The sequence below is a fragment of the Ornithorhynchus anatinus genome, chromosome X5 (genome assembly GCF_004115215.2).
Source record: "Ornithorhynchus anatinus isolate Pmale09 chromosome X5, mOrnAna1.pri.v4, whole genome shotgun sequence".
NCBI lineage: Eukaryota > Metazoa > Chordata > Mammalia > Monotremata > Ornithorhynchidae > Ornithorhynchus > Ornithorhynchus anatinus.
In genome coordinates, this window is record NC_041753.1 from 4,457,168 (window position 1) to 4,482,350 (window position 25,183).

The 25,183-nt window shown below is 63.4% G+C and overlaps 2 protein-coding genes across 3 annotated transcripts; both read right to left on the reverse strand.

Annotated features, from left to right (window-relative positions):
* Positions 1-3,820: 3,820 nt before the first annotated feature.
* On the reverse strand, positions 3,821-13,455 carry ENSA (endosulfine alpha). 2 transcript variants are annotated; one of them, XM_029055180.2, is made up of 4 exons: positions 13,290-13,455; positions 9,668-9,793; positions 9,394-9,560; positions 3,821-4,327 (listed from the first exon to the last, which is right to left on the reverse strand). In XM_029055180.2, exons 1-4 carry the CDS (start codon positions 13,344-13,346, stop codon positions 4,315-4,317), a joined length of 363 nt encoding a protein of 120 aa, XP_028911013.1. In that variant the 5' UTR covers positions 13,347-13,455; the 3' UTR covers positions 3,821-4,314. The 2 variants fall into 2 exon arrangements, with proteins under 2 accessions (XP_028911013.1, XP_028911012.1); XM_029055179.2 differs by having other exon boundaries at positions 3,821-4,330; positions 13,290-13,453.
* A 4,304-nt stretch (positions 13,456-17,759) lies between these two features.
* ECM1 (extracellular matrix protein 1) lies at positions 17,760-25,123 on the reverse strand. Its single transcript, XM_039910872.1, is given in 16 exon segments — positions 17,760-18,077; positions 19,549-19,636; positions 20,988-21,158; positions 21,883-21,973; positions 21,976-22,015; positions 22,046-22,063; positions 22,065-22,110; positions 22,112-22,217; positions 22,220-22,256; positions 22,258-22,300; positions 22,417-22,547; positions 22,549-22,760; positions 22,883-22,936; positions 23,099-23,179; positions 24,908-24,974; positions 25,100-25,123. Coding segments are annotated over 16 exon segments (1,467 nt in total). The 3' UTR covers positions 17,760-17,819.
* Between the last annotated feature and the right edge of the window lie 60 nt (positions 25,124-25,183).

The window sequence follows — 25,183 nt, forward strand, 5'->3', positions numbered from 1 at the left end:
TTGTGCCGGGCACTGTACTAAACACCAGGGTGGATACAAGCAAATCGGGTCGGACACAGTCCCTGTCCCGCACAGGGCTTACAGTCTTATTCCCCGTTTGACAGATGAGGTCACTGAGGCCCAGAGAAGCCAAGTGACCTGCCCAGGGTCACACAGCAGACAAGTGGTGGAGGCGGAATTAGAACCCATGACCTTCTGACTCCCAAACCTGTGTGCTCTATGCCCTACGCCATGCTGCTTCCCTAATAATTGCAGTGTTTGTTAAGCGCTCACTATGTGCCTAGAACTGTACTGAGTGCTGGGGTGGAACCAAGTAAATCGGGTAGGACCCAGTCACTGTCCCACATGGGGCTCACAAGTCTCAACCCCCATTTTCCAGATGAGGAAACTGAGGCCCAGGTAAGTGAAGCGACCGGCCCGAGGTCACACCGCAGGCAAGTGGCGGAGCCGGGATTAGAACCCATGACCTTCTGACTCCCAGGCCCGGGCTCTTATCTGCTACGCCGAAATGACAGGGGAGGCAGCAGAATGTAAGGATACGGACGTGAGGCCTATGGGACTCAGGGTGGGGTGGATAGTAATAATAATAATAATGTTGGAATTTGTTAAGCGCTTACTATGTGCCAAGCACTGTTCTAGCGCTGGGGTAGATTCAGGGTAATCAGGTTGTCCCACGTAGGGCTCCCAGTCTTCACTCCCATTTTCCAGATGAGGGCACTGAGGCCCAGAGAAGTGAAGTGACTTGCCCAAAGTCACCCAGCTGACAAGCGGCGGAGGCGGGATTAGAACCCACGACCTCCGACTCCCGAGCTCGAGCTCTTGCCCGTGAGCTTAAGGGGTCCGGATCCGAGTGCAGAGCGGCAGATGGAGCGGACTGTGACTTCGACGGTAAGCTCGCCGAGGGCAGGGCATGCGTCTCCTAGTTCTGGTGTATAGCAGACTCTCCTAGGCGCTTATTCCACTCCTCTGCCCCTCAGTAAGCGCTCAGTCATGGCGGGGGGGGGGGGGGGGGGTAGAACCCGGGCCTGGGAGTCAGAAGGTCATGGGTTCTAATCCCGGACTCGTCTGCCGTGTGACCTCGGGTCAGTCACTTCGCTTCTCGGTGGCCTCGGTTCCCTCATCTGGTAAATGGGGACGGAGACTGGGAGCCCGTGGGAGAGGGACGGGGTCCGACCCCGTTTGCTTGTATCCCCCCGGTGCTTAGACCAGTGCACGGCACATAGTAAGCGCTTAACAAACACCGTCGTCATTCTTATTATTACTACTGATCAGTACGATTGAATATGGATTGATTAGGGCCCGAGGGTGTTGCGATTTAGATATATACGACGACTGATATATATATAACACTACATATGTCAAACTGATATATTTATTTTTACTACTCAGAAGTTCAGTAGTTGAGGGGAGGCAGGCTGGCCCAACAGCAGACAGGGACCGAAGCGCTCGGCGCCGGGCCGCAGCGCGGCGAGGGCGGCGGCGGGCTCGGGGGTGGCGGCGGGGGCCGCCGGCCAATCTGGGAAGGCTTCCCGGAGGAAGCGTCGCGAGGAGGAGGAGGAGGACGGGGAGGATCCGAGAGGTTTCTCCCCCCCCCCCGGAAGGAGCGACGGGGAGGGCGGGGAGAGGACATCGAGAGGGAGGCCGAAGTCCGGGGTGATCCGGCAGACGGCGGCCTCCGTCGGAGCGCTGACCGTGCGCGGAGCACTGGGCCCGGCAGCTCTCCCACCCTCTCCCGGCCTGGGAGCGGGCCAGAGCGATTCACTCCCGGGGGGGCCACGGCGGGCTGAGCCGGAGTTCCCGCTGCCCGGTCCTCCGGCTCCGCTCTGGCCCCTCCGGGGACCCCCCCCGCCCCGCCAGTGCAGACACCCCCCCTCGACCTCTTCGGGCCCACCAGGCCCGGCTGTGTTTGGGTGAGGCCCACCCACGTGGAGAGGAGCCGGGCCACCCGCAGGGCCGGGGGCGTGGGGGCTGGTGGGTGGGGGCAGGATGCCCCACGGCCCCCCGAATGAATCAATCAATGAATCTCGGTTGCCCTCCCGGGGGACAGAAGGCCCAGGCTCCCACCCGGGTCATCAGCCCAGGCCCCAGGCGGACTCTGGGTCCCTCCTGCCGGGCAGGGGCGAGGGGCGGGGGGTGGGCAGGGGCTGCCCTCTGGCCCTGGCCCCGTGCCCTCCCCCTCCCCCACCAGAACAGAGAGTCCCTGGGTGAATCAGAGGTTCCCTCCCCCACCCCGCCACTGCCAGGACAAAGGGCGGCCTAGAAATAGTCCTCGCCCCGGGCGGCCGTGGAGGAAGTGACCCCCCCCCCCAAGCTGGTTGGGGGGGCAGGGAGACCCCCGAGGGGGATCTGGCAGGGTGAGGGTCACCTCCGCCTCACCCCTCCGCTCCTCTAGCCCCGGCTCCCTCGCCGGGCCCCCGTCTTCTCTCCCTTGCCTGGAACGCCTCCCCACCCCGAGACCACCACTCTCCCCATCTTCAAAGCATTATTGAGGTCACACCTCCTCCAAGAGGCCTCCCCAGATTAAGCCCCCTTGCCCCCAGCTCCCTCTCCCTTCTGCTCCTTTTCCGCGCTTGCATCCGTGACCCCGGGGCATCCGCTACCCATCCCACCGCACTCATGTCCACATCTGTAACTCATTTCTGTTCGCGTCCGTCTTCCCCTCGCGGCGGGCGGAGGACGCGTCTAGCGGCTGGGCTCCGGATGGCTCCGTACGGAGCCCCGCGCGCGGCAAATGCTCAATAAATACCTCTGAGTATGATGATGATGATGATGATGACGATCATCGCCACCACACCCCTAGAGCCAGTCACTAGACCCAGTCCCGTGACGGTCCCCGGGTTCCCCCATAGCAACCGTCTGTTTTCGGCCGTCTCCACGGCGACAGCTTGGGGCCTCGCCAACCTGGGGAGGGTGAGGTCGCCGCCCGGAGCCCCCCCCCTCCGCCCGAGGGGAGTCGGTTTCACGCCGAAGGATGGAAACCCCCACCCCGGCAACCCCGACGCGGGGCGGCCGTGAACCCGGGCCCGATCCCAGAGAGGAGCTGAAACAAACCGCCCCCTCCTCTCCGCCCAAGGTGGTCATCGTAGCCTAAATATTTGGCTTCCTCGTGGTCTAAGGAGCAAACGTCCAGCGGGGACAGGGGTCGGGGGAGGGGGTGGGAGCCCCAGCTGGGACAGGAAGAAATGAGTCAGGACAGAGGAGGTGGGGAGGAGGTCGTGACTCAGGACGGCCCGGCTGGAGCCGGCCAGAGGGATGACATCCAGCCCAGGGGGTCACCCTTTCTGCCGCTCCCTCTCCCCCCCCGGCCCCGGCCCTCGGCCTCTTCTCCTGGTTTCCCGGCCCCGGCTGGAATGGGGGGTGAGGGCGGGGGGTTCCCGGAGGCCTCATCCTGACCCCACTCAGGGAGAGGCCCAGCTGGCGGCGGAGGCTCCCGGAGGGCGGTGGGGACCGGGCGGGCTCGGGCTCCGACGGGGTCGAGGAGGCCAAGCGAGAGTCGGCGGGGCAGGGGCCCCTCTGCCCAAGGTCTGCGGGGGTGGGTCGGGGTGAACGCGGGGGGCGGAAGGAGGCCAGGGCCCAGCCCCGGGGCGGGGAGGCCGCAGGGTGGGACCAGGCCGGGCGCGGACCAGGCCGCCCTTCGGCCGGCAGGGCATCGGGGGGACCCCGGGCCGCCTCCCGGCCCATGCTGGCCACTGGCAGGAAGGGCCTGGCCAGAGGAGGCTAGTGGAGGCCGGAGCGGGACCCCCGCCCCACCCGGCCACCCCACCCTCCGCAGCCCTCCGCTCCGAAGAACACACACGGGCCCTGCCTGAGGGCGGCCTCGCCTTGTGGATTTTTTCTTTTTTATTTCAAATACTGAAAAAGTCCCACCGGGCTCCGAGGGTCCCCGGTGCGGGGGGAGCGGCCCCCTCCCCGCCCCCGCTGACTCCCGGCGGACACGTAGCCCGGACGCCTGGACCGTCCCGTTGGTCCTGCCGCGGCCCGGAGCCGGGGCTCCCCCCGCCACCGGCCTCAGCGTCCCGGAGTGGTTGGGGGTCTCCACCGGCCACGGTGTCCGGCTCCCCCCAACCCCCGGCACCCCCACGCCCGCCCAGGACGGCCCAGAGAGTTCGCCAAGGGGCGGGGTTGGGAGCCAATCGACAAGTCGGGGTCTCGGTGGGGGCTCTGTGCGCTGGGACGCCGTCGGCGGGGACCGCCGCCCCGGCGGAGACCCCCAGCCCGAGCCTCCCCCGACCCCCGACTGCCGGGGCGGGGGCCGGGGCCGGCCGGGGGGCAAGGGCAGCGAGCGTCTGAGTCTGGCGGGAGCCCCGAGGAGCGTCACTCAACTTGGCTGCTGCGGACGAACACAGAAGATACAGTAAAACGAGGGGCCGGGCCCGAGCCACGGGGTCGCCCCCCACCCCCCTGCCTCCTCAGAGAACCAGGCCTGGGATGACAGAGACACCGAGAGACAGAGAGAGACAGACAGAGAGAGAGAGAGAAAAAAAAAAGAAACACCGACCCCGGGCCGGACCCACGCTCCATCCGGCCAGGGATCCGTCTCCACAGCAACGGGCTGCTCGGAGGACCATGTCGGTGGTCCGTCCTCTCGGCGAGGGCCGGGCCCGCCCACATCCACGGTGACAGAAAACCCCCTCCCACACCACACGCCGTTCGCACCCTCCCACCCCTGCATTCAGGGAACGCTTCTCTTCCGGCCGGCACAGTCGGGTGAGGAGGTGCTTTCTTTCGGTCGGCCCCGCGCGCATTTCCCCACTTGGACGGCTGCCCCCTCACCCCGGCGACGTGGGATCCGGGGAGCTTCCCCTCCCCGCTGCCTTCCAGGGTTCGGTCCACCCCTGGGGTCACCTCCCCGCCCCGCCCCGGGCCTCTCCGGCCCCGAAGGTCCTGACTTTGGGCCCATCATCGTGTGGAGGCTTCTCCGGGCCCTCGGTTCCCCTCTCCTTCTTCCAGAGGGCCGCTCGGGGCGGCCCGACAGGCGGAGGGGCCCGGAAACGGGCTGCTGGCGCGGGCGGCCACCCCGGCGACTGGGCCAAGGCGCCACGGCCTAACGGCACCGGGCCCGCACGAGGTCTTTGCTGGAAAAATCCGAGTGCTCCCCTCGCCCCCGACACGGCCCGCCTCCTCGCTCTCGCCGCACCCCCAACCCCAGCGGGGCACACGGCCAGGCGGGGACGGGAGAGCCCGAGCAACACTAACGCCGTCACGTGCCCCTCCGGAGGTTTGGCGCTCCACCCCAATTCCCGCCGTCACCCCCACATACACCCCGTCGGGACATCCCCGGGACAGGACTACCAGAGCCAAGGTGGCCGAGACACGGGCGGGCCGGGTTTCTCGGTGACGCCCGGCCCTTTCTCTTCGTCTGGTGGCTCCCCGGGGGCCGCCGACGGGTCTACTGGGCTCTCCCAAGCGCTCGGCCCCGAGTTGGCGTTCAGTCACCCGTACTGATTCGCTGCCTGGCCTCTGCGGCTCCGTCGGGGCATCGTGGCGTAGGGGATAGAGCTCGGGCCTGGGAGTCAGAAGGACATGGGTTCTAATCTCAGCTCCGCCACGTGTCAGCTGGGTGACTTTGGGCAAGTCACTTGCTTCTCTGTGCCTCTGCTACCTCATCTGGAAAATGGGGATGAAGACTGGGAGCCCCACGTGGGACAACCCGATGTCCTTGTATCTTCCCCAGCGCTTAGAACGGTGCTTGGCACATAGGAAGCTCTTACCAAATACCATCATCATCATCGTCACCTCCCCGTCTATCAGTCGACGGCATTTGTGGAGCACTTCCTGGGTGCAGAGCACTGTACTGAGCATTTAGGAGACTCCAAGACGAGTCAGGGGACAAGCTCCCTGCCCACGAGGAGTTTACGGTCACCACGGGGACAATGACTCCGCTTTTTCTTTGGTGGGGGCCGCTAGGGAGGGGTATCATCGACTGAACGCCCACAGCGGGGAGAGGTGGACGGCACCCCGGGAAGGTACCACGCGAGTGGAAAACACGGACCCGGCCCTACGGCTCGGCTTCGGCTCAGTCGGCGAGGCCTCCGGGGTCCCCAAGAGACCCGTGCCCTTCACAGACCGATCCCGGGTCATTTTCAAAACCGTTCGATAAAACAGGTCCCGGGGCTGAGGCTGGGCAGGGATCGGGGTCCACTTTCTCATCCTCTTCCAGGCGCGGTGCTCTGCACACGCTCAAAAATATACCACCGATCGATCGGCTGCCTCTCCTCATCGGGTCCGGGTTCCATCCGCGTACGCCCCGCCGTCCGTGGACCTCAGCCCGTTGCCGGGTCTGGGGGCGAGGCCCCGGGGTCCACGTCGGAGTTTCCCACGGAGCCCCTCTGGGAGGTGGCCGGTGGCCCGCTAGCCCTCGAGGGAAAGTGGCCATTTGTAACGACAGGCTGCACGCTCGTCCTTGACCGTTGTGGAACCCTGAGCCCCTTGGGGATTTTCTGGTGGGTGGCCCCCGTCTTGCTACTTCCTCTGTTTGGTATACGACTTTATCCAGGGCCTCTAGCCAGACTGCTCTACCCAGCCAACTGGCGAGGAGAACATTTCTCAGAGTTTACAGAGTTTCCTAAAAAGGTAGTCCCTTCTCTAACTCCTTTTCCTCCCAGAATGTCCCTTCCCGCCCCCGCCTCCCCCTGCCTGAGTTAGTCACCAAATGCATTCTTGCTAGGAAAACACTTAAGCTTCTCTTGCAAGAGGTCTTTCAAAACTCCTCTTGGGCCATCCCGCTGACTTGTCTGCACCGACCTTTTATGCTCTAGTGACCCTTTTTTTTTTTTTTTTTTTTGCTGCTTATCCATGCAGGGTTTCTGTTCATTTGCACTCGGTGACACGTATTTTATCCCAGCTGCTAATACAGGGACTCTTAAGCAGCCTCCGGATGTCCCGTTTCCCCCCACCCCACCCCCATTTATTTTTTTTTTTAAAGTTTCTCCATTTAGCTTTTTCACATTTTATCCTAGTTCCCTTTTCAGAAGTTGAATATCTTTGTGCTCACTGTTTTCCACCTTTCCCTCCCCTGCAGGAATGTCAACTGACTCAGGTTGTGACCGCCACTGAAAAGGGCCCGTCCTCCCACAGACCCCCGTCCTGGGGCCCAGCCCCTATTCCGAATTACACCCCAGTGTCTCCTCAGGGGGTCTGGGACTATCTGCCCTCATGCCAGCTTCTCTGCCGAGGGTGAGAAGCTAAAGTTCCCTCACTTTAATCTCTTGCACTCTCCCCCTCCCCATCGGGCCTTCTATAGCACGGAGGAGACGGGGAGGCGGAAGGCGGTTCCGTCACTTATCTGCTGTGTGACCTCGAGGGTGTCACCTAACACCTCTGAGCCTCAGTTTCCTCATCTGTGAAACGGGGACAAAGACAACGGCTCCCCCTCCCTCTTAGACTGAGAAGCCCATGTGGGGCGGGGACCGTGCTCAATCCGCTTATCCTGTATCAGTCCCAGTGCTTAGCACACTGTGCTTGCCATTCAGTGTGCATGAAATATAAACACCGTCATTATTATCACATGGAGAAGGAAGACCACTCCCCCGGCCCCTTGGCGGGGCCAACCCCAACAATGGCGCGTGGGCCGGGCGGAGAGTGCGGCACAGTGCTGCTGCAATCTCACCAAAACGCTGCCCGGCCACTGCGCCCCATGGGCTGGTGGCCCTGGGGGAGGGCGGGAGGGTGAGGATGACTCCGTGCCATCCATCTCCACGCCTGAATGGGCTCATCGAGCCCCTCCTGTTCCCCTGGCCGGCCACCCCCGGCCCTCTCCCCGGGCGGGAGTACTGGCCGGAGCGCGTGCTCCGTTCCCCCCGCGGGCCGATTCCGGCCCCCGCGGGGAGAACCGTGTCTCTTTCCCCCTAACCCCCGGGGTCGGGGTCTGCCTCTCTGGCCGGGGCTGCCCCTCCAGCTCTCCCCCATGGCACCTCCCACTGCCTTCCTTCCACCTAGGCCGCCCGGGGCCGGCGGTGGCGATAGAGCGGGCCGGCAGCAATCTCCACTGGCCGGGCCGAGGGCAGCGGACACTGCCCATCTCAGTTTGGTACTTGTCGAGCGCTCGCTCGACACGTGGCCTCCCCACAGACATTCCCGCCCGGGCTCTCCCCACGCCCAAGGTGCCCACGAGCCCCAGCAGCGGGCTCGTCGCCCCACCCCAGCTGCCCTCGTTCCTCCTTGAGGAAGACGACGAATCTCGACTCGCCCTCTCCTAGGCAGCAGCACGTCCCCGCCTCCCCACCCCCGGCCCGCCCGGAGGCCGCCGGGGCTGGAGCAAAGAGGAAACAGGCTGAATTCGGGGAGTGTTGGGACGGTCCGGCCCACGGGCTGCGGGGGGACCTCCCGGATCCCCGAACCGGCCCCCGCCTTCCCCGGCCCTGGCGGCCGGGCCCTCCGGCGGGGCTGCTCTGACAGGAAGACCCCCCGCAAAAGAGGCAGAGAGGACTCTGGGAGATTGGACCAAGGAAATGTACAAAATTAGATCTGTATATTTATATAATATATATATATATATATATCTCTATATATAGGAGACGCGTCTCTATGTACAACGAGGTCGGGGCGGTCGGGCACTGTACAGTCCATTCCCAATGGCCGCCCCTCCTCCCCGCGTCCCCCCGCTGCCGGCCAGAGCGAGGGTGGGCCCGGTGGGCGTCAGTTACATATATGTACAAACAGGGCAGGCGCCAGGCTTGGAGTTACACATATGTACAAACGGACAGGCGTTGGGGGTGGGTGGGTGTGTCCTATATACATATTCACGGGGACGGAGACGGGGAGAAGGGTCGCGGGGGGCCAAAGGAGAAAGCCGAGGGCGAGGCGGCCCCCGCTCCCCACGCCCGCCCCGGCTCAGACGCAACTTTTAGCAGCAGAGAGCGGGGGCGGACCGCCCCCTTCGATCCCACCCCCCGAGTTCCGCGTCCCGTCCCGCCCCCCTCGGTCGAGCCATCGGCGGCCGGTCGCGTTCTCCCCCCCGGCCCTCCGTCCGGGTCGCCCCCCGAGACATTTCTGGGGCTCACTGCGAGGTGAGGCCTCCGTCCGGGCTTCCCGGGTCCCGGGGGCGACTCACTCGAGGCCCCCGCCCTCCCCGGGCCCGGCCTCGCCCCCAGGAGCCCCACCGAGGCCGACCGCTCCGCGGCGCTTCCCGGCTGGGGCCGTGGGCCCCGGGTTGACCGGGCGGCAGGGACCTCCGGACGCGCGAAGCGGCTTCCCCTTCGGTGAGGGGGCGGCGAGGAGGCCGCCCCGTCGACGGGAGACCCCTTCCCGCGCCCGGCCCCTCCGCCCACGGAAGCCCCCCTCAGCGGGCCGCGGTCCCTCCCTCCCTCCCTTCCTCCCTCCCGCCCCCCACCCCCGCGGCGAGGCCTAGGGGCAGGGGGTCGCGGGGGGGGGGTGGGGTGTCGCGCAGGTTACCCCGCGAGCTTGCTGGTGACGAGCGAGGACTTTCTCTGGGGCAGGTCCTGGGGGGTGGGGATGTGGTCCCCCGTCACCAGGTTCTGATCGGGCCCGGGGCTCGGCAGCTGCTTGTTCTTCATCTTGGCCTTGGCCATGTTGTAGTCGCCCGAGTCGAAGTACTTTTGCTGGAAGGGCCGGGGGGGAGGAGGGGAGGGCGTCCGTCAGGCCGGGACCCGCCCCCCACCCGCCCGGGACCCTCATAGGTGCCACCGCCCCTAGCCCCGGCCCCTACCCCTTTCTGCAGCCTCTTCATGAGGAAGTCGGAGCCCCCGGGCTTCTGGCCCAGGCCGGGGTACTTGGCCTTCAGCTTCGCCTCCTCGGCTCTCTCGGGCAGGACGCCCTCCTTCTCCTGCGAGTCCTGAGGGAAGAGGCACCGTCAGAGGATCAAACCACGGGACGGCCAGACCGCCTCAACCCGTCCCCTCCCTGCTCCAGGAACTCGGCGTGGGACCCCCAGCCTCGGACGCCGGGCCCAGACCCTCCTCCTCCTCCTCCTCCCTCAGGTCTCCAGAGCTCCGCCAAGGGAAGAGAGAGCGGCAGGGACTTCAGCTCCCAGGGAAGGCCAGGGGCCAGGACCCCACGCCCCCACCGGAGTCACTAGCCGCCCCGGCTCGCTCCCCCCGGGGCAGGGAAAGCCCGCGGGGCAATGCGTGGGGGTGGGAGGGGGCGGGACACGCAGGCAGCTCAGGCCCCCGCTCCCCACAGCGCCCCAAACCTGCCCAGGGCAGAGGGCGGCTCTCCAACTACACCCGCTCCCTTGGAGAACTCATTCGCTCCCAAGGTTTTATCAGCTGGGTGACTGTGGGCAAGTCACTTAAACCTCTCTGTGCCTCAGTTACCTCACCTGTTAAATGGGGATGAGCCCCACGAGGGGCAACCTGATTACCCCAGTGCTTAGAACAGTGCTTGGCACGCCGTAAGCACTTACCGAATACCACTATTAAGGTTCTGACTCCCATCTCTTGACGGATGACGATTCCCAAATCTCCAACTCTCTCCTGCTTGGCGGTCTGGGGTTTCCAGTCATCTCTTCAGGTCATCTCTCCCCGGATGCCCCGCCGGTCCCGCTAACTGAACGGAGCTCCTCACCTCCCCACCCGAACCGGGTCCTCCCCATCACTGTAGACCCCACCAGCCCCCTCCCTGCCTCACAAGCCGGCCATTATCCTCAACTCGTCTCTCTCCTTCGACCCGCAAATTCAGTCTCTTGCCAAACCCCGTCGAATCCACCCTCCCCTCATCTCTGGAATCCGCCCCTTCCTCTCCATAGAAATGCTACCGGGCTGAACGTATTCTGACTTGACTGATGCCACGGCCGAATGATATCAATCATACTAACGACGACGACGGTATTCGTTAAGCGCTTACTATGGTTTCCAAGCACCGTCCTAGGCTGGCCACGGTCCCCGTCAAACGTGGGGCTCACGGTCTTCATCTCCATTTTACAGATGAGGAAACTGAGGCTCGGAGGAATGAAGCGACTTCCCTGAGGTCACCCAGCAGACAAGGGGGCAGACCCGGGATGAGAACCCAGGTCCTCCTGTCTCCCAGGCCACTAGGCCATGCTCTTTGCCAGCGGCCTCCTCACTGACCGCTCCATCTCTCCCCTCTCCAGCCCGTCGTTCTATAAAACCGTCGGGTCCGGGTCTCCCCGCTCCTCGAAAACTTCCAGTGTTCATCCGCCCGGCTCCAAATCCAACCAACTCCTCCTCACCCTCAGATTTAAGGCGCTCAGTCAGCTCGCTCCCTCCAACCCGGCCTGCACGCTTCGCTCCTTTAACGCCGACTTTCTCACTGGGCGTCCGTCTCGTCTCTGTCGCCGTCCACCCCCTGCTCACGTCTTCCCTCTGGCCTTGAGCTCCCTCCCTATTTAGACGCTCTTCCCCATCTCCAAAGCCCGGCTAAAATCATATCTCCTCCAGGAAGCCTTCCATATCCCCACCCTATACCCTCTCTCCCTTCTACATCACCTTCGTCATCACTTACGTTCATCCTCTCAGCACTTTTTCTTTTTAATGACACTTGTTAGGTGCTTACTGTGGGTCGGATACCGCACTAAGCACCGGGGTAGATACAAGCTAATCAGGTTGGACCCGGCGCCTGTCCCACACGGGGTCTTAATTCCCATTTTGCAGATGCAGTAACCGAGGCACAGAGAATCAAGTGTCACATGGCAGGGCGGCGCCAGAGCCTGAATTAGAATCCAGGCCCTAGGCTCAATCCACTAGATCCCGCCGCCCCTCAGGTGCGCATCTTTAGACCTGTCACTTCTCCTCTCCGCGATTTATTTTAATGTCGTCCACCTCGCTAAATTATAAGATCCTCGAGGGCCAGGAGAGTGTCCACCATCCATATTGGGCTCGTCCAAGCTTTTAGTACGGCGCTCTGCGCATGTTAAGCACTTAATGCAGACCACCGATGGACTGAAAGACGGGTGGATGAGAGATGACCCGTAATGCCGCCCCCGGGCAGCGTCACATCTTCGGAGGGGTCTCCCTCCTCGGGTCCGCCCAAGGCGGACAGGCCTCCGCCTCGGGCATCCCACCCACACCGGGCCTGGCGTCTCTGGTTTCCTCCGGGACGGAAAGAGCCAGCTGCTGCGGACACCTCGGATTCCCGGCACTGCCAGCTCACCACGTGGCTCGGGGGCTTCCCCGGGATCGGTTCCCCGTCCATCGCTGACCGCTCTGACCACCCGCCCCCGGCCTTCACGCCCACAGTCCATCGGGCCAAGAAGGCGTCTTCGAGAAGACCCTCCTCCCACCCCCAATTGACTGGAAGCGGGAGGTTGGGGCCCGCTCTGAGGTCTAACCTCAATCCCTCCCGCTGCAATGTAAACCGGCGCGTGGCCAAGGTGAAAGGGGGCAGTAACAACGCTAGTCATCGGGGCAGGCGGGTCATGGAAGGCGCCCGTTGTTGGGTGGGGAGTCTCTGTTGCCGAACTGTACTTTCTGAGGGCTTAGTACAGTGTTCTGCACACATTACCACCCTACTTATTTTGTTAATGAGATGTACATCCCCTTGATTCTATTTATCTTCAGATGTTGTCTTCTTTTTGCCATCTTCTGCTTTGCTCTGCCGTCCGTCTCCCCCGTTTAGACCGTCAGCCCGTCACTGGGCAGGGATGGTCTCCATCTGTTGCCCAACTGTCCATCCCAAGCGCTTAGCACAGTGCTCTGCACATGGTAAGCGCTCAATCAATACGACTGAATGAGTGAATGACCTTGGGCCTCGGTTCCCTCATCTGTAAAATGGGGATGGACACTGGGAGCCCCACGTGGGGCGACCTGATGACCTTGTATCCACCCCCAGCGCTTAGAACAGTGCTTGGCATATAGTAAGCGTTTAACAAATACCAACATTATTATGATGATTATTATTAAATGTGAATGAATGAGTGAATGAATGAATGAATGAATGGAGGTCAAGATCTCCTGTCTCCCAGGGCTGGTGGGGGTCGGGGGGTGTCTGGCCGCGCGCCCCCCCCCCCCCCCCGAACACGTGACCCCCGCGCGGCCTCCTCGGGCCTCCCCCGGCCCATTGGTCCGGTCCCTCCCGCCGCAGCCAATGGGAGCCCGGCGCGGAGTCCTGCCCGCCCCCCCGGGCCGAGACGGACAGACCCACCGTCCAATCAGGCGGCGCCGCCCACCCGACGGAAAGGCGGCCCACCCAACCGCGACGGAAAGCGGCCAGTAGGGGGCGGGGCGCCCCGCGCGCGGCAGGCGGGGCGACCAATCAGCAGGCAGTGCGGGATCCCCGCGGCCAATGGGGCGGCGACGGGAGGCCGGACCCGCCCCCTCCCCCCCGCAGCCCAACGCCACCTCCGCCCGCGCCCCCCCCCCCCGCCATTTCACCTGCTTCTCCTCGCCGGCCTCCTCAGAGACGTTCTCGGCCTCCTGTCTCTGGGACATGGCGGCGGCGACGGCGGGGCTGAGGCGGCGGGAGAGGGGGAAGGGAGGGGGCGGGGGAAACGGGCACGAGCCGCGTCCGCCGCCCGGCTCCTGTCACTGGGCTGGCTCAGCCAAAATGGCGGTCGTGGCGCCTGACGTCACGGACGCCCCTCCCCGCGGGAGCCAATGGGCGCCCGGAGAAGGGGGAGCGCGAGGCGGGGAGGTGACATCATGGCCCGCCAATCGCCGCCGCCGCCGCGGGAGCGAGGCCCGGCCCGTGACGGACGGGTCGGCGGGCCAATGGCGACGGGGGACGGGGCGGCGGCAGCCAATGGCGGGCCTCTGGGGGCGGGGCCGCTGTTGCTGGGAGCCCGGGAGAGCGGGAGGGCGGCGAGGCCTCAGGCGACCCCCGCCAAGGCCCCACGAAGGGGAATAATTAGGATACTTAGGGGCTTTGCTAACCTCTCACTATAATCATCATCATGGTATTTGTTAAGCGCTTATCATGTGCCAAGCACTGTTCTAAGCGCTGGGGGAGATCCAGGGTCATCAGGTGGTCCCACGGGAGGCTCCCGGGCTTCATCCCCATTTTCCAGATGAGGTCACTGAGGCCCAGAGATCATCATCATGTATCTGTTAAGCGCTTATCATGTGCCAAGCACTGTCCTAAGCGCTGGGGTAGAAACAAGGTCATCAGGTTGTCGCCCGTGGGGCTCACTGGCTTCATCCCCATTTTACAGATGGGGTAATAATCATGTGGGTATTTGTCAGGCGCTTACTGTGTGCCAAGCACTGTTCTAAGCGCTGGGGGGAATCCAAGGTCATCAGGTTGGCCCACGTGGGGCATCATCCCAGCCCCATTTTCCAGACGAGGGAACTGAGGCCCAGAGAACTTAAGTGACCGGCCCGAGGTCACACAACCGACAAGCGGAAGAGCCGGGATTAGAACCCACGACCTCTGACTCCCCAGCTCGGGCTCTTGCCACTGAGCCCCGCTGCGAAATGGGGATTCGATCCCCGTTTTTCCTCTCCCTTAGAGCGGGAACCCCCACTCTGTCGATCCCGATTGTCTTGTGTCTGCCCAGTGCTTAGTGCAATTTTTAGCACAGGGCAAATGCTTGAAGCAGCAGAGCACAGTGGAAAGAGCCTGGGCCTGGGAGTCAGAGGTCATGGGTTCTAAACCCCGCCTCTGCCACTTGTCTGCTGTGTGACCTTAAGCAAGTCATTTCTCTGGGCCTCCGTTTCCTCATCTGGAAAATGAGGATTGAGACTTGTGACCTTAAGCAAGTCATGTCTCAGGGCCTCAGTTTCCTCATCTGGAAAATGAGGCTTGAGACTCTGTGACCTTAAGAAAGTCATGTCTCAGGACCTCAGTTTCCTCATCTGGAAAATGAGGATTGAGACTGTGTGACCTTAAGAAAGTCATGTCTCAGGACCTCAGTTTCCTCATCTGGAAAATGAGGATTGAGACTGTGTGACCTTAAGCGAGTCATTTCTCTGGGCCTCAGTTTCCTCATCTGAAAAATGAGGATTGAGACTGTGAGCCCCACATGGGACGGGGACTGTGACCAACCCAATTTGCTTGTATCTCCCCCAGTGCTTAGTATCGTGCCTGGCACATAGTAAGCGCTTAACAAACACCATAATAATTATCATCGTTATTAACAAATACTATTATTATTGTATTATTCTCATCAGTGCCTCCCCATCTTCCCGAGTCGGGCTGTGCCTGGCCCAGTTCTTTCTCAAGTGACCTCCTTTTGCCTAGGCGCTGGTCCCGGCTCCGCCCATCTCGGCCTGCCCCGACTTCCCTCCGCCCAGCCTCCGCCCTGGGGCCGGCGGCCTCCCTCCGCCCAGCCTCCGCCATCATCCCAGAGGCCTCCCTCCGCCCGGCTTCCATCCTCAGTCCAACCTCTACCCTCAGCCCAAGGGTGACCCTCAGGTCAGTGGTCTCCCTCAGCCCAGCCTCTACCATCAGCCCGGTGGCCTCTCTCAGCCAGGCCTCCACCCTCAGCCTGGCGGCTTCCCTCAGCCCAGCCTCCGCCATCATCCCACGGGCCTCCCTCAGCCCGGCTTCCTTCCTCCGTCCAACCTCCACCCTCAGCCCAGCCTCCACCATCATCCCACAGGCCTCCCTCAGCCCAGGTTCCACATTCAGCCCAGCAGCCTCCCTCAGCCCGGCCTCCACCATCATCCCACTGACCTCTCTCAGCCCGGCCTCCATCTTCAGCCCGGCGACCTCCCCCCAGCCCAGCCTCCACCAACAGCTCAGCCCAGCAGCTTTTCTCAGGCCGGCCGGCCTCCGGCCTCAGCCAGCCACCACCCTCCGCCCAGCGACCCTCTCAGGCCGGGCCTCCACCCTCAGCCCGGCCTCCGTCCTCGGGGGAGTCCGGAAAGAAAGACTGAGACCTTGTCTAGTGACCGCATCTAAGAACAGTAGGAACCCGGGTCCCGCCTCTGGGGTGAGTCTGGGGACCCCAGGCCGCCCACCCCCGGGGGCCAGGTCCGCCCCCGACCCACACCCCCATTCTGCCCGCTCCATCCTTGTGGGCCCGCCTTGTGGAGGAGGCCTCGGGGAGCGGGGAAAGGGGCAGGGGCCGGAGGGCCTCAGCCCGAACCCCTGAAGGAAACCCGCTCAAGGATGCCAATGGCTCTCTGCACACAGTAAGTGTTCAATGAATCAGAGAAGCAGCGTGGCTCAGTGGAAAGAGCCCGGGCTTTGGAGTCAGAGGTCATGGGGTCGAATCCCGGCTCGGCCACTTGTCAGCTGGGTGACTGTGGGCAAGTCACTTCACTTCTCTGGGCCTCAGTACCTCATCTGTCAAATGGGGATTAAGACTGTGAGCCCCACGTGGGACAACCTGATTCCCCTGCATCTCCCCAGCGCTTAGAACAGTGCTCTGCACATAGTAAGCGCCTAACAAATACCAACGTTATTAAATAAAAACTCCTCACTCTTGGATTCAAAGCCATCCATCCCCCGGCCCCCTCCTGCCTCACCTTTCTTCTCTCCTTCCCCGTCGCAGGCCGCACGCTCCGCTCCTCCGGTGCCGCTCACCTCCTCACCGGGCCCCCTTCTCGCCCGGCCCGCCGTCGACCCCGGCCCCACGTCCCGCCTCTGGCCTGGACCGCCCTCCCTCCTCAAATCTGCCGAACAATCACACTTTCCCCCATCAAAGCCCTACTGAGAGGTCACCTCCTCCAGGAGGCCTTCCCAGACTGAGCCCCCCCTTTTCCTCTGCTCCCCCCCCCCGTCGTCCCAACTCCCTCCCTCTGCTCTACCCCCTCCCCGCCCCACAGCACTTGTATATATTTATGTCTGCATCTATAATTCTATTTATTTACATTAATGCCTGTTTACTTGTTTTGACGTGTATAGATCTATAATTTTATTTATTTATATCGATGCCGGTTTCCTCGTTTTGACGTCCGTCTCCCCCCTTCTAGACTGTGAGCCCGGTGTGGGCAGGGATTGTCTCTCTTTATTGCTGAATTGCTCTTCCAAGCGCTTAGTACAGTGGAAGTGCTAAGTACACAGTAGGCGCTCGATAAATATGATTGAATGAAAGTGCTCAATAAATAAATAAGATCGATCGATTCCTTTCAGACTGAGCCATCTGCCGGCCCCTCCCAGCGCCCAGACGGGGATTCCTGGACCTGCGGGGCTCAGTCAATCGATAGAATTGATTGAGCGCTTACTGAGTGAACAGCACTGTGCTAAGCACTGGGGAGAGTCCAACATGATGATGATGTTGGTATTTAAGCGCTTACTATGTGCCGAGCACTGTTCTAAGCGCCGGGGTAGACACAGGGGAATCAGGTTGTCCCACGTGGGGCTCACGGTCTTAATCCCATTTTACAGATGAGGTAACTGAGGCACCGAGAAGTTAAGTGACTTGCCCCAAGTCACACAGCCGACAAGTGGCCGAGCTGGGATTCAAACCCATGACCTCTGACTCCAAAGCCCGGGCTCTTTCCCCTGAGCCACATAGAGCAGACACATTCCTTGCCCACAGTGAGCTGAGGGTAGGGTTCCGCTCAGAATAATAATAATGATGTGATTTGTTAAGCGCTTACTACGTGCCAAGCGCTTTACTAAGCGCTGGGCCTGTTTTGAGCTAATCAGGTCGGACGCAGTCCCTGTCCCTCGTGGGGCTCACAGGCTTCAGCCCCATTTTGTACATCAGTACATTCCAAGCGCTTAGTACAGTGCTCTGCACATAGTAAGCGCTCAATAAATACTATTGAATGAATGAATGAATTTTACGGAGGAGGGAACTGAGGCCCAGAGAGGTGAAGCGACCTGTCCGAGGACACCCAGCAGACAAGTGGGGTGAGAACCCAGGTCCTTCTGACTCTCGGGCCCGCGGGGAGTCGACGCCGCGTCCCCGAATGAGGTCCAGCGGCAGACGGACAGACGGACGGAGGCCCGGCCCCACGGCAGAGGTGTTTATTGGAGGAAATCGTGCGTAGGTTTGGGTGGGAGGGAGGGGTCTAGTCGGCCTGTTTTTCCTCTTCTTCGGGGAACTCGGCCTCGGCCTCCGGGTCCCGGGGGTCCTGGGCGTCCCCGGGGCCCGGGGTCCTCGGGCTCTGGGGCTGCCCGGGCTCTCCGGCCACCAGGGCTACCTGGTTCAGGTAGTGGTTGTTGAAGCAGGAGTTCTGGCTGCGGCCCGGCTGACGGTCGCAGCAGCTCTCGGGGTCCCGCCAGGACCCCCGCCGGGGCCCGCACAGGTTGGTGATGAAGGCCGATTTCTGGGGGGAGGGGGTGCGGGGTCAGGCCAGGGAGCTACAAGCGCCCCCCCATCCCCCGCATCCCTCTCCCCCTGCCCCGAGGCTGGAGGGGGAGTTGGGAGCTGGAATAATCATATTATAATAATAATAACTCTGGTAATGATAATGGTGGTATTTGTTAAGCGCTTACTATGTGCAAAGCACTGTTCTAAGCGCAGGGGGGATACAGGGTGATCAGATTGTCCCACGTGGGGCTCACAGTTTTAATCCCCATTTTACAGATGAGGTATCTGAGGCCCAGAGAAGTGAAGCGACTTGCCCACAGTCACCCAGCTGACAAGTGGCAGAGCCGGGAGTCGAACCCATGACCTCTGACTCCGAAGCCCAGGCTCTTTCCACTGAGCCGGGCTGCCAAGCGCTGTTCTAAGCACTGGGGTAGATGTGAGTTACTTGTTTTGCTGTCTGTCTCCCCCGCTTCTAGACCGTGAGTCTGTTGTGCGCAGGGATTGTCTCTATCTGTTGCTGAATTGCACTTCCCAAGCGCTTAGTCCAGTGTTCTGCCCGCGGTAAGAGCTCAATAGATACGACTGAATGCGGCCAGGGATCGTTTCTCTTTGTTGCTGAATTGTAATCATAATGACGATGCTATTTGTTAAGTGCTTACTATGTACCAAGCACTGTTCTTACAAGGTGTTGATACAAGGTCATCAGGGTGTCCCACGTGGGGCTCCCAGTCTTCATCCCCATTTTCCAGATGAGGGAACCGAGGCCCGGAGAAGTGAAGTGACTCGCCCGAAGGCACACAACTGATGAGTGGTGGAGCCAGGATTAGAACCCCAGGTGCTCTGACTCCAAGCCCGGGCTCTTTTCCACTAAGCCACGCTGCTTCTCTGACTGTACTTTCCAAGCGCTGAGTACAGTGCCCTACACACAGTAAGCGCTCAGTAAATACGACTGAATGATTGAAGTTCGTCGGGTGGACCCAGTCCCTCTCCCACGTGGGGTTCACGGTATCAATCCATTTTATAGATGAGGTAGGTGAGGCGCAGAGAGGTGGAGCGGCCCGCCCGAGGTCACACAGCAGACAAGTGGGGGAGCTGGGATCATTATTATTAATGATTGTGGTATCTGTTAAGCACTTACTTTTCTGCAGGCACTGTACTGAACGCTCAGGTGGATACAAGCAGATGGGGTTGGAGCCCCGTGTGGGACAGGGACTGGGTGCGATCTGATGACCTCGTATCTACCCCGGCGCTTAGGACAGCGCCAGGCCCGCGGTAAGCGCTTAACGAGTACCATCCTTTTTGTTCGATCCCCATTTTGCCGAAGAGGGAGTCGAGTCCCAGAGAAGTGAGGTCACCAGCCCGAGGTCACGCAGCCGGGCTTCGAACCCAGGGTCTCCGACTCCGCTCTGCCTCCCCGTTGGAAATGGCAAGAGGAAGCCCGGGGGTGGGGGAGACCGAGGCCGGGAGCGGGGCGGCCTGTCGCTCACCTCCTCCTCGGCGCACTGACTCTGGTTGTCCGGGGGCAGGTTGCAGCACACTGCCGTCATGTTATGGATCAACCCCGGGATCTGCTTACTGGGGAGGGGGAGAGAGAGGAGAAAGGGTGGGGGGGAAGGGAACGGACAGACCCTCAGCAACCGGACAGACCCTCCACGGGCCACGGGGGCGTCTCAGAGGGTGGGCTCGGGTTGAGGCGGAGGAGAGGTGGGCGGAGTGGGGGGACCCAGGAGTCCGAGGGGTCAGGAGGGCGGGGGGGGGGCAGATAAGGGGGGGCAGATAAGGATGGGGGGCAGATGGGGGGGGCAGGGCGCTCCCGCCACTGCCCGGCAGGGGGCGGCAGAGCCCGAGCTGGGCCAAACCGGGGACACGGCGACCCCTGGTGGTCAGCGTCGGGGCAGCCCCTGTTCCAGCGCAGGGGCGGGGGGAGCCCGAGGAATGGGGGTGGGTCCTGAGGAATGGGGGTTCCTGAGGTAGAGGGGGTGGTCCTGAGGAATGGTGGGAGGGTCCTGAGGAATGGGGGGGGTCCTGAGGAATGGTGGGGGGGTCCTGAGGAATGGGGGCGGGGTCCTGAGGAATAGGGGGTGATCCTGAGAAATGGTGGAGGGGGGTCCTGAGGAATGGGGGGGTCCTGAGAGGGGGGGGTCCTGAGGAAGAGGGGGTGGTCCCTGAAGAAAAGGGGGAGTCCTGAGGGTGGGTGGTCCTGAGGGACGGTGGGGGGCTGGTCTTGAGGAATGGAGGGTTGGTCCTGAGGGATGGGGGCGGGGCACAGGGATGGGGGCGAGGCCGTGAAGAACGAGGGCAGGGCCGTGAGGAATGGGGGCATCTGAGGAACGGGGGCGGGCTCTTGAGCAACGATAATAATGATAATAATGATGATGGTATTTGTTAAGCGCTTACTGTGTGTCAAACACTGTTCTAAGCGCTGGGGGAGATACAAGGTTTTCAGGTTGTCCCACGTGGGGCTCACAGCCTCGATCCTCATTTTCCAAATGAGGGAACTGAGGCCCAGAGAAGTGAAGTGACTTGCCCAGAGTCACCCAGCTGACAGGTGGCGGAGCGAGGATTAGAACCCACAACCTCTGACTCCCCAGTACGGGCTCTCGCCGCTAAGCCAGGAATGGGGGCGGGGGGGGGGGTCCTGAGAAATGGAGGGGGGAGGGTCTGAGGAATGGGAGGGGGCGGTTCTGAGGACTGGGAGGGGGTCCCCGAGGAATGGGGAGGGGACGCCCTGAGGAACGGGGGTGGGGTCCTAAAGGAACGGGGGCAGGGTCCCGAGAAATGGGGGCGGGGCACTGAGGAAGGGCGGGGGCCCTGAAGAACGGGGGGGGGGGGTGGGATTCCGATCAACGGGGTGGGGGCGGAGGAATGGCGGGGGACCCCGAGGAAGGGAGAGGGGCCGTGAGGAAGGGGGGGCCGGAGGACTCACTGTTTGGTGAGGACCTGACGGTAGCCGCAGATCTGGCTCATGAGCTCGGGGGTGACACGGCTGAGGTCCAGGGTGAGCAGCTCCCGGTCGTAGTCGGGGTAGGGGGCGCGGCGGGCGAAGCAGTCGTCGCGGGCCGGGCCGGGTTGTCGTGGCAGCAGGGGGTGGGCGCGTCTTCACCGCCTGCTCCTGCCGCAGTAGTCGTCCAAGGTCTCTTCCACTGCGGGGGGCGGAGAGAGGGGCGGGGGCTCAGCGGGGCCGCGCCTCGCCCCCCACGCTCCTCCTGGACGGCCCCCTCCCCGCCCCCCCGACCAGAGGACGGGTCAAGCCGACGGGCGGGCGTCGGAGAGGGCCGGGGCGAGGCTAGAGCCGAAGACCGTCGGATGACCTCGGGGGTCGGGGCCGGCCGGGGTGAGGGGTCGGCGGAGGCCGGATCGGGGGAGGGGGTGGTCAGAGACAGGCGGAGGCCAGGGGTCGGAGATGGCCGGGCGGATGCGAGAGACGGGATGGAGGTCGGGGGCCGGTGATGGTCACGGGGGGGGGTCAGAGGCGGATGGAGGTCAGAGACGGGCCAGCGAGACCGGGGGAGGCGTCGAGGGAGGTCGGAGGTCGGCGTGGGCCGGATGGGGGTCGGGACGGATGGAGGTCAGAGGTCAGAGGCGGCCAAACGGACAGCGCGGGCGACCGGCCGGAGGCCAGGGGTCGCGATGCCGGGTGGGGGTCCGCGACGGATGGAGGTCAGAGTCAGACGGCCAAGCGAGACGGAGACGACCGACGGAGGTCAGAGGGCGCGGCGGCCGGCCGGGGCGAGGGCCGGCTGTATGGAGGTCAGAGGTCCGAGACGGCCGGGCACGATTCCGGGCGGGTCGGGTGGGGTCAAGAGGTCAGAGGCGGCGGCCGGAGGGCGGGGGCACTTACGGCGCGGCGGGCGCAGGTGACGTTCCCTCGCCGCCGCCCGCAGCAGCGCTTGAACTCGGCCTCCAGCCTCCCAGGGCCCGCGCCTGCCTCCGCAGCGGCCCCAGCTCCCGGGGCTCTCCCGGCTCCTCGCCCGGGACGGGGACCGGCGAGCGGAAGCGGCGGGAGGCGGCAGATGTTCTCCACGTTGCCGGGGGTCGGCTCCCCGGGGGAAGGGCCGGGGCCCCCGGGCCGCGGGGGCGTCGGGCCGCGGGCAGGGCGGGCGCGGCCGGTAGTCGGGCCGGGGGGCCCGCGCCTCGAAGCAGGCGAGGCGCGAGGGCCGCGCTCCGGGCAGCAGCGATGAGGTTTGGTCTTGATGGGAGAACTCGGCCTCGCAGAAACTGGCCCAGGGCCTCGGCCCACTGCCGTGGGGAGACCGGGCGGGGACGCGGGCGAGAGGGGGGAGAGGGAGGAGGGTCAGCCCGCCCCGGCCCCCCCCGGCCCCGGCCCCCCGGCCCGCCCGGCCCCCGTGCCCGCTCACCACCAGCCTGGGCGCAATCCAGGCTGGGCTCCCCGGTGTTGGCGGAGGCAGCAGGCGCCGTAGCCGGTCTCCAGCCGGTTGAGGGCCTGGCCCTGGCGGCTCAGGTGGGAGAAGCCGGTCTGGGGCAGGGTTCCAGGGCCCGTAGGTGACCCGCTGGCGGGCGGGCAGGCAGATGCGCTCCAGGTTGGCCTGGGTGGGCCGGCCGGGGGGGAAGCCGTCCAGCCGGCTGCTCCAGCCGCCCGCCGGGGCGCCCTGCGGGCACCGCGCCGGGGAGGAGGAGGACGAGCCCCCGGCCTGCTGCCGCGCGGGCCAGCCGTGGATCAGGAACGGGGGCAGCGTCTCTGGGGGAGGCGGGGCCGAGGAGAGGGAGCTGGCGGGGAGCCGGGCCCGGGGGTCGGGGGGTCTCTGGGGGGAGGGGAGGCGGGCACGGGGCGGGGGGGGGCTCGGCGGGGGGCACACTCACCCTCGTTGTGTTTCTGGTTCAGCTCCGGGGCCCCGCCGCCTCGGCGCTGGGAGGCTGCCGGGGGGGGGGCGACCGGTGAGGCGGGCCGCGGCCGGAGGGGGACCCCGCCCTGGCCCCCAATCCTCGCCCCCCCCCCGGGGGTTGCTCTTCCGGTATCTGCTGAATTCTATCCCTTGGTCCGGGCGCCCCGCCCCCTGCCCCCTGTCCGTTCCTCACCTTCCTTCTGCCCCAGGGGCAGCGGCTTGGGCTCCTGCTCCTTCTGGAGAGGGGGGTCTTCCAGCTTTTGAGGGGTCTCCACTGCGGAGAGGGGGGAAAGAGTCAGCACCCCCAATCAGCTGACTTCGCAGCTGCTGGGAGCGGGGGGAGAGGGACGGGAAGGGAGGGGGTCAAGCCGGGAGTACGGGGGAGGAAGGACTGCTTTCTTTTTCGTTTTGAACGGTACTCGTTAAGCGCTTACTATATGTCAAATACCATTCTAAATGCTGGGCTGAGAATAAAATTAATAACAGTGGCAGTTCCAATCCTGGGCTCCGCCACTGGGCTGCTGTGTGACCTTGGACGAGTCACTTCACTTCTCTGCGCTCAGGGAAAGAGGCCGGGCTGGGAGTCAGAGGTCATGGGTTCGAATCCCCGCTCTGCCACTCGTCAGCCGGGTGACTGTGGGCAAGTCACTTCACTTCTCCGGGCCTCAGTTCCCTCAGATGGAAAATGGGGATGAAGACGGCGAGCCTCACGTGGGACCACCTGACGACCCTGTGTCTCCCCAGCGCTTAGAACGGTGCTCGGCACATAGGAAGCGCTTAACAAATACCAACATTATTATTATCTGTAAAAATGGGGATGGAGACTGAGCCCCACGTGGGACAACCTCATCACCTGGTATCTCCCCCAGCGCTCAGAACAGTGCTTGGCACATAGTAAGCGCTTAACAGACACCATCATCATCATCATTATTATTAATCACTTGGAGAAGCAGCGTGGCTTAGCGGAAAGAGCACAGGCTGGGGAGCCAGAGGACGTGGGTTCTAACCCCAGCTCCGTCGCGTGTCTGCTGTGTGACCTTGGGTGAGCCACTTCACTTCTCTGGGCCTCACTGACCTCATCTGGGAAATGGGGTGAAGACGGCGAGCCCCCACCGGGGGACCACCAGATGACCTTGGATCGACCCCAGGGCTTTAGAACGGCGCTTAACAGACACCAGCGGTATGATGATGATTATGTGCCAAGCGCCGTCCTAAGCCCTGGGGTCGATCCTAGTCATCAAGTGGACAACAGTCCCCGTCCCACACGGGCTCGTGTTCTTATCCTCATTTTCAGATGAGGGAAGCGAGGCCCAGAGAAGTGAAGGGATTTGCCCGAGGTCACACAGCGGGAGAGTGGCAGAACTGTGATCGGAACCCAGGTCTCCGACTCCCAGGCCGGGGGCTCTAACCACTAGATCGTGCTGCCTTCTCTGCGCGTACTTAGGTGTGCTTGCGTCCACGTTTCTGCCTATCGTTTTTACGTGTTATCTCTTCCCTTCCGATCGGTTATTAATGCCGGGGTATTTGTCAAGCGCTCACTACGTCCCAAGCACCGTACCAGGCGCCGGCGTAGGGACCGGATAATCCGGTCCGACCCAGTTCCCGGCCCACTTCGGGTGCGTAGAGTGCGTGGGGGGGGGATCGACCTGGGGACTCTCCCGGTGCTTAGTACAGGGCTCCATAAGCAATAGCTGCTCAGCGGATAGTCGCCGATCGATAATAATGATGATAATGTTGTGTGTTTGTTAAGCGCTTGCTATGTGCACAGCACCGTTCTAAGCCCTGGGGGAGATACAGGGTAATGGGGTGTTGCACGTGAGGCAAACAGTCTTCGTCCCCGTTTTCCAGATGAGGGAACTGAGGCCCGGAGAAGTGAAGTGACCTGCCCACAGTCACACAGCTGACAAGTGGCAGAGCCGTTAGTGATGGATGGGGAGGTTGGGGGCGGGGGGGGGCATGGAGGCTGGGGGGAGGTCTGGCGTGACCCCCTGGGGTCACGCACCTTCTTTCTGCAGCGGGCAAGAGGCGGCGGGCTGGCGGCCTGTTCTGGGGTTGGTCTTTGACACCCACTGGAAGCGGGAGACAGGAGGGTGAGCGGGCGGTCGGGGGCCGGGGGGGGCGCGCGCGGACCGGCGAGGGGCTCCGGGGCGGTCAGCGGCTTCGGGCCGGGGGGTCACGCAGCCTTCTCTCTTGCAAGCGGGACATCCTCCTGCAGCATCTCTTGGGGCCGGCCGGGGGAACTCCACTTGGGCGCGGCGGACAGGGCGGGCCCGGGGGC

Bases quoted from the DNA above. Each gene is read 5' to 3' on its own strand.
- ENSA (XM_029055179.2), bottom strand. From the start codon at position 13,346: ATGTCCCAGAGACAGGAGGCCGAGAACGTCTCTGAGGAGGCCGGCGAG. The intron at 9,794-13,289 runs GTGAAATGGCGG...CTCTTCCCTCAG, and splicing joins AGGCCGGCGAGGAGAAGCAG to GACTCGCAGGAGAAGGAGGG. The intron at 9,561-9,667 runs GTAGGGGCCGGG...CGGCCCTTCCAG, and splicing joins TGAAGAGGCTGCAGAAAGGG to CAAAAGTACTTCGACTCGGG.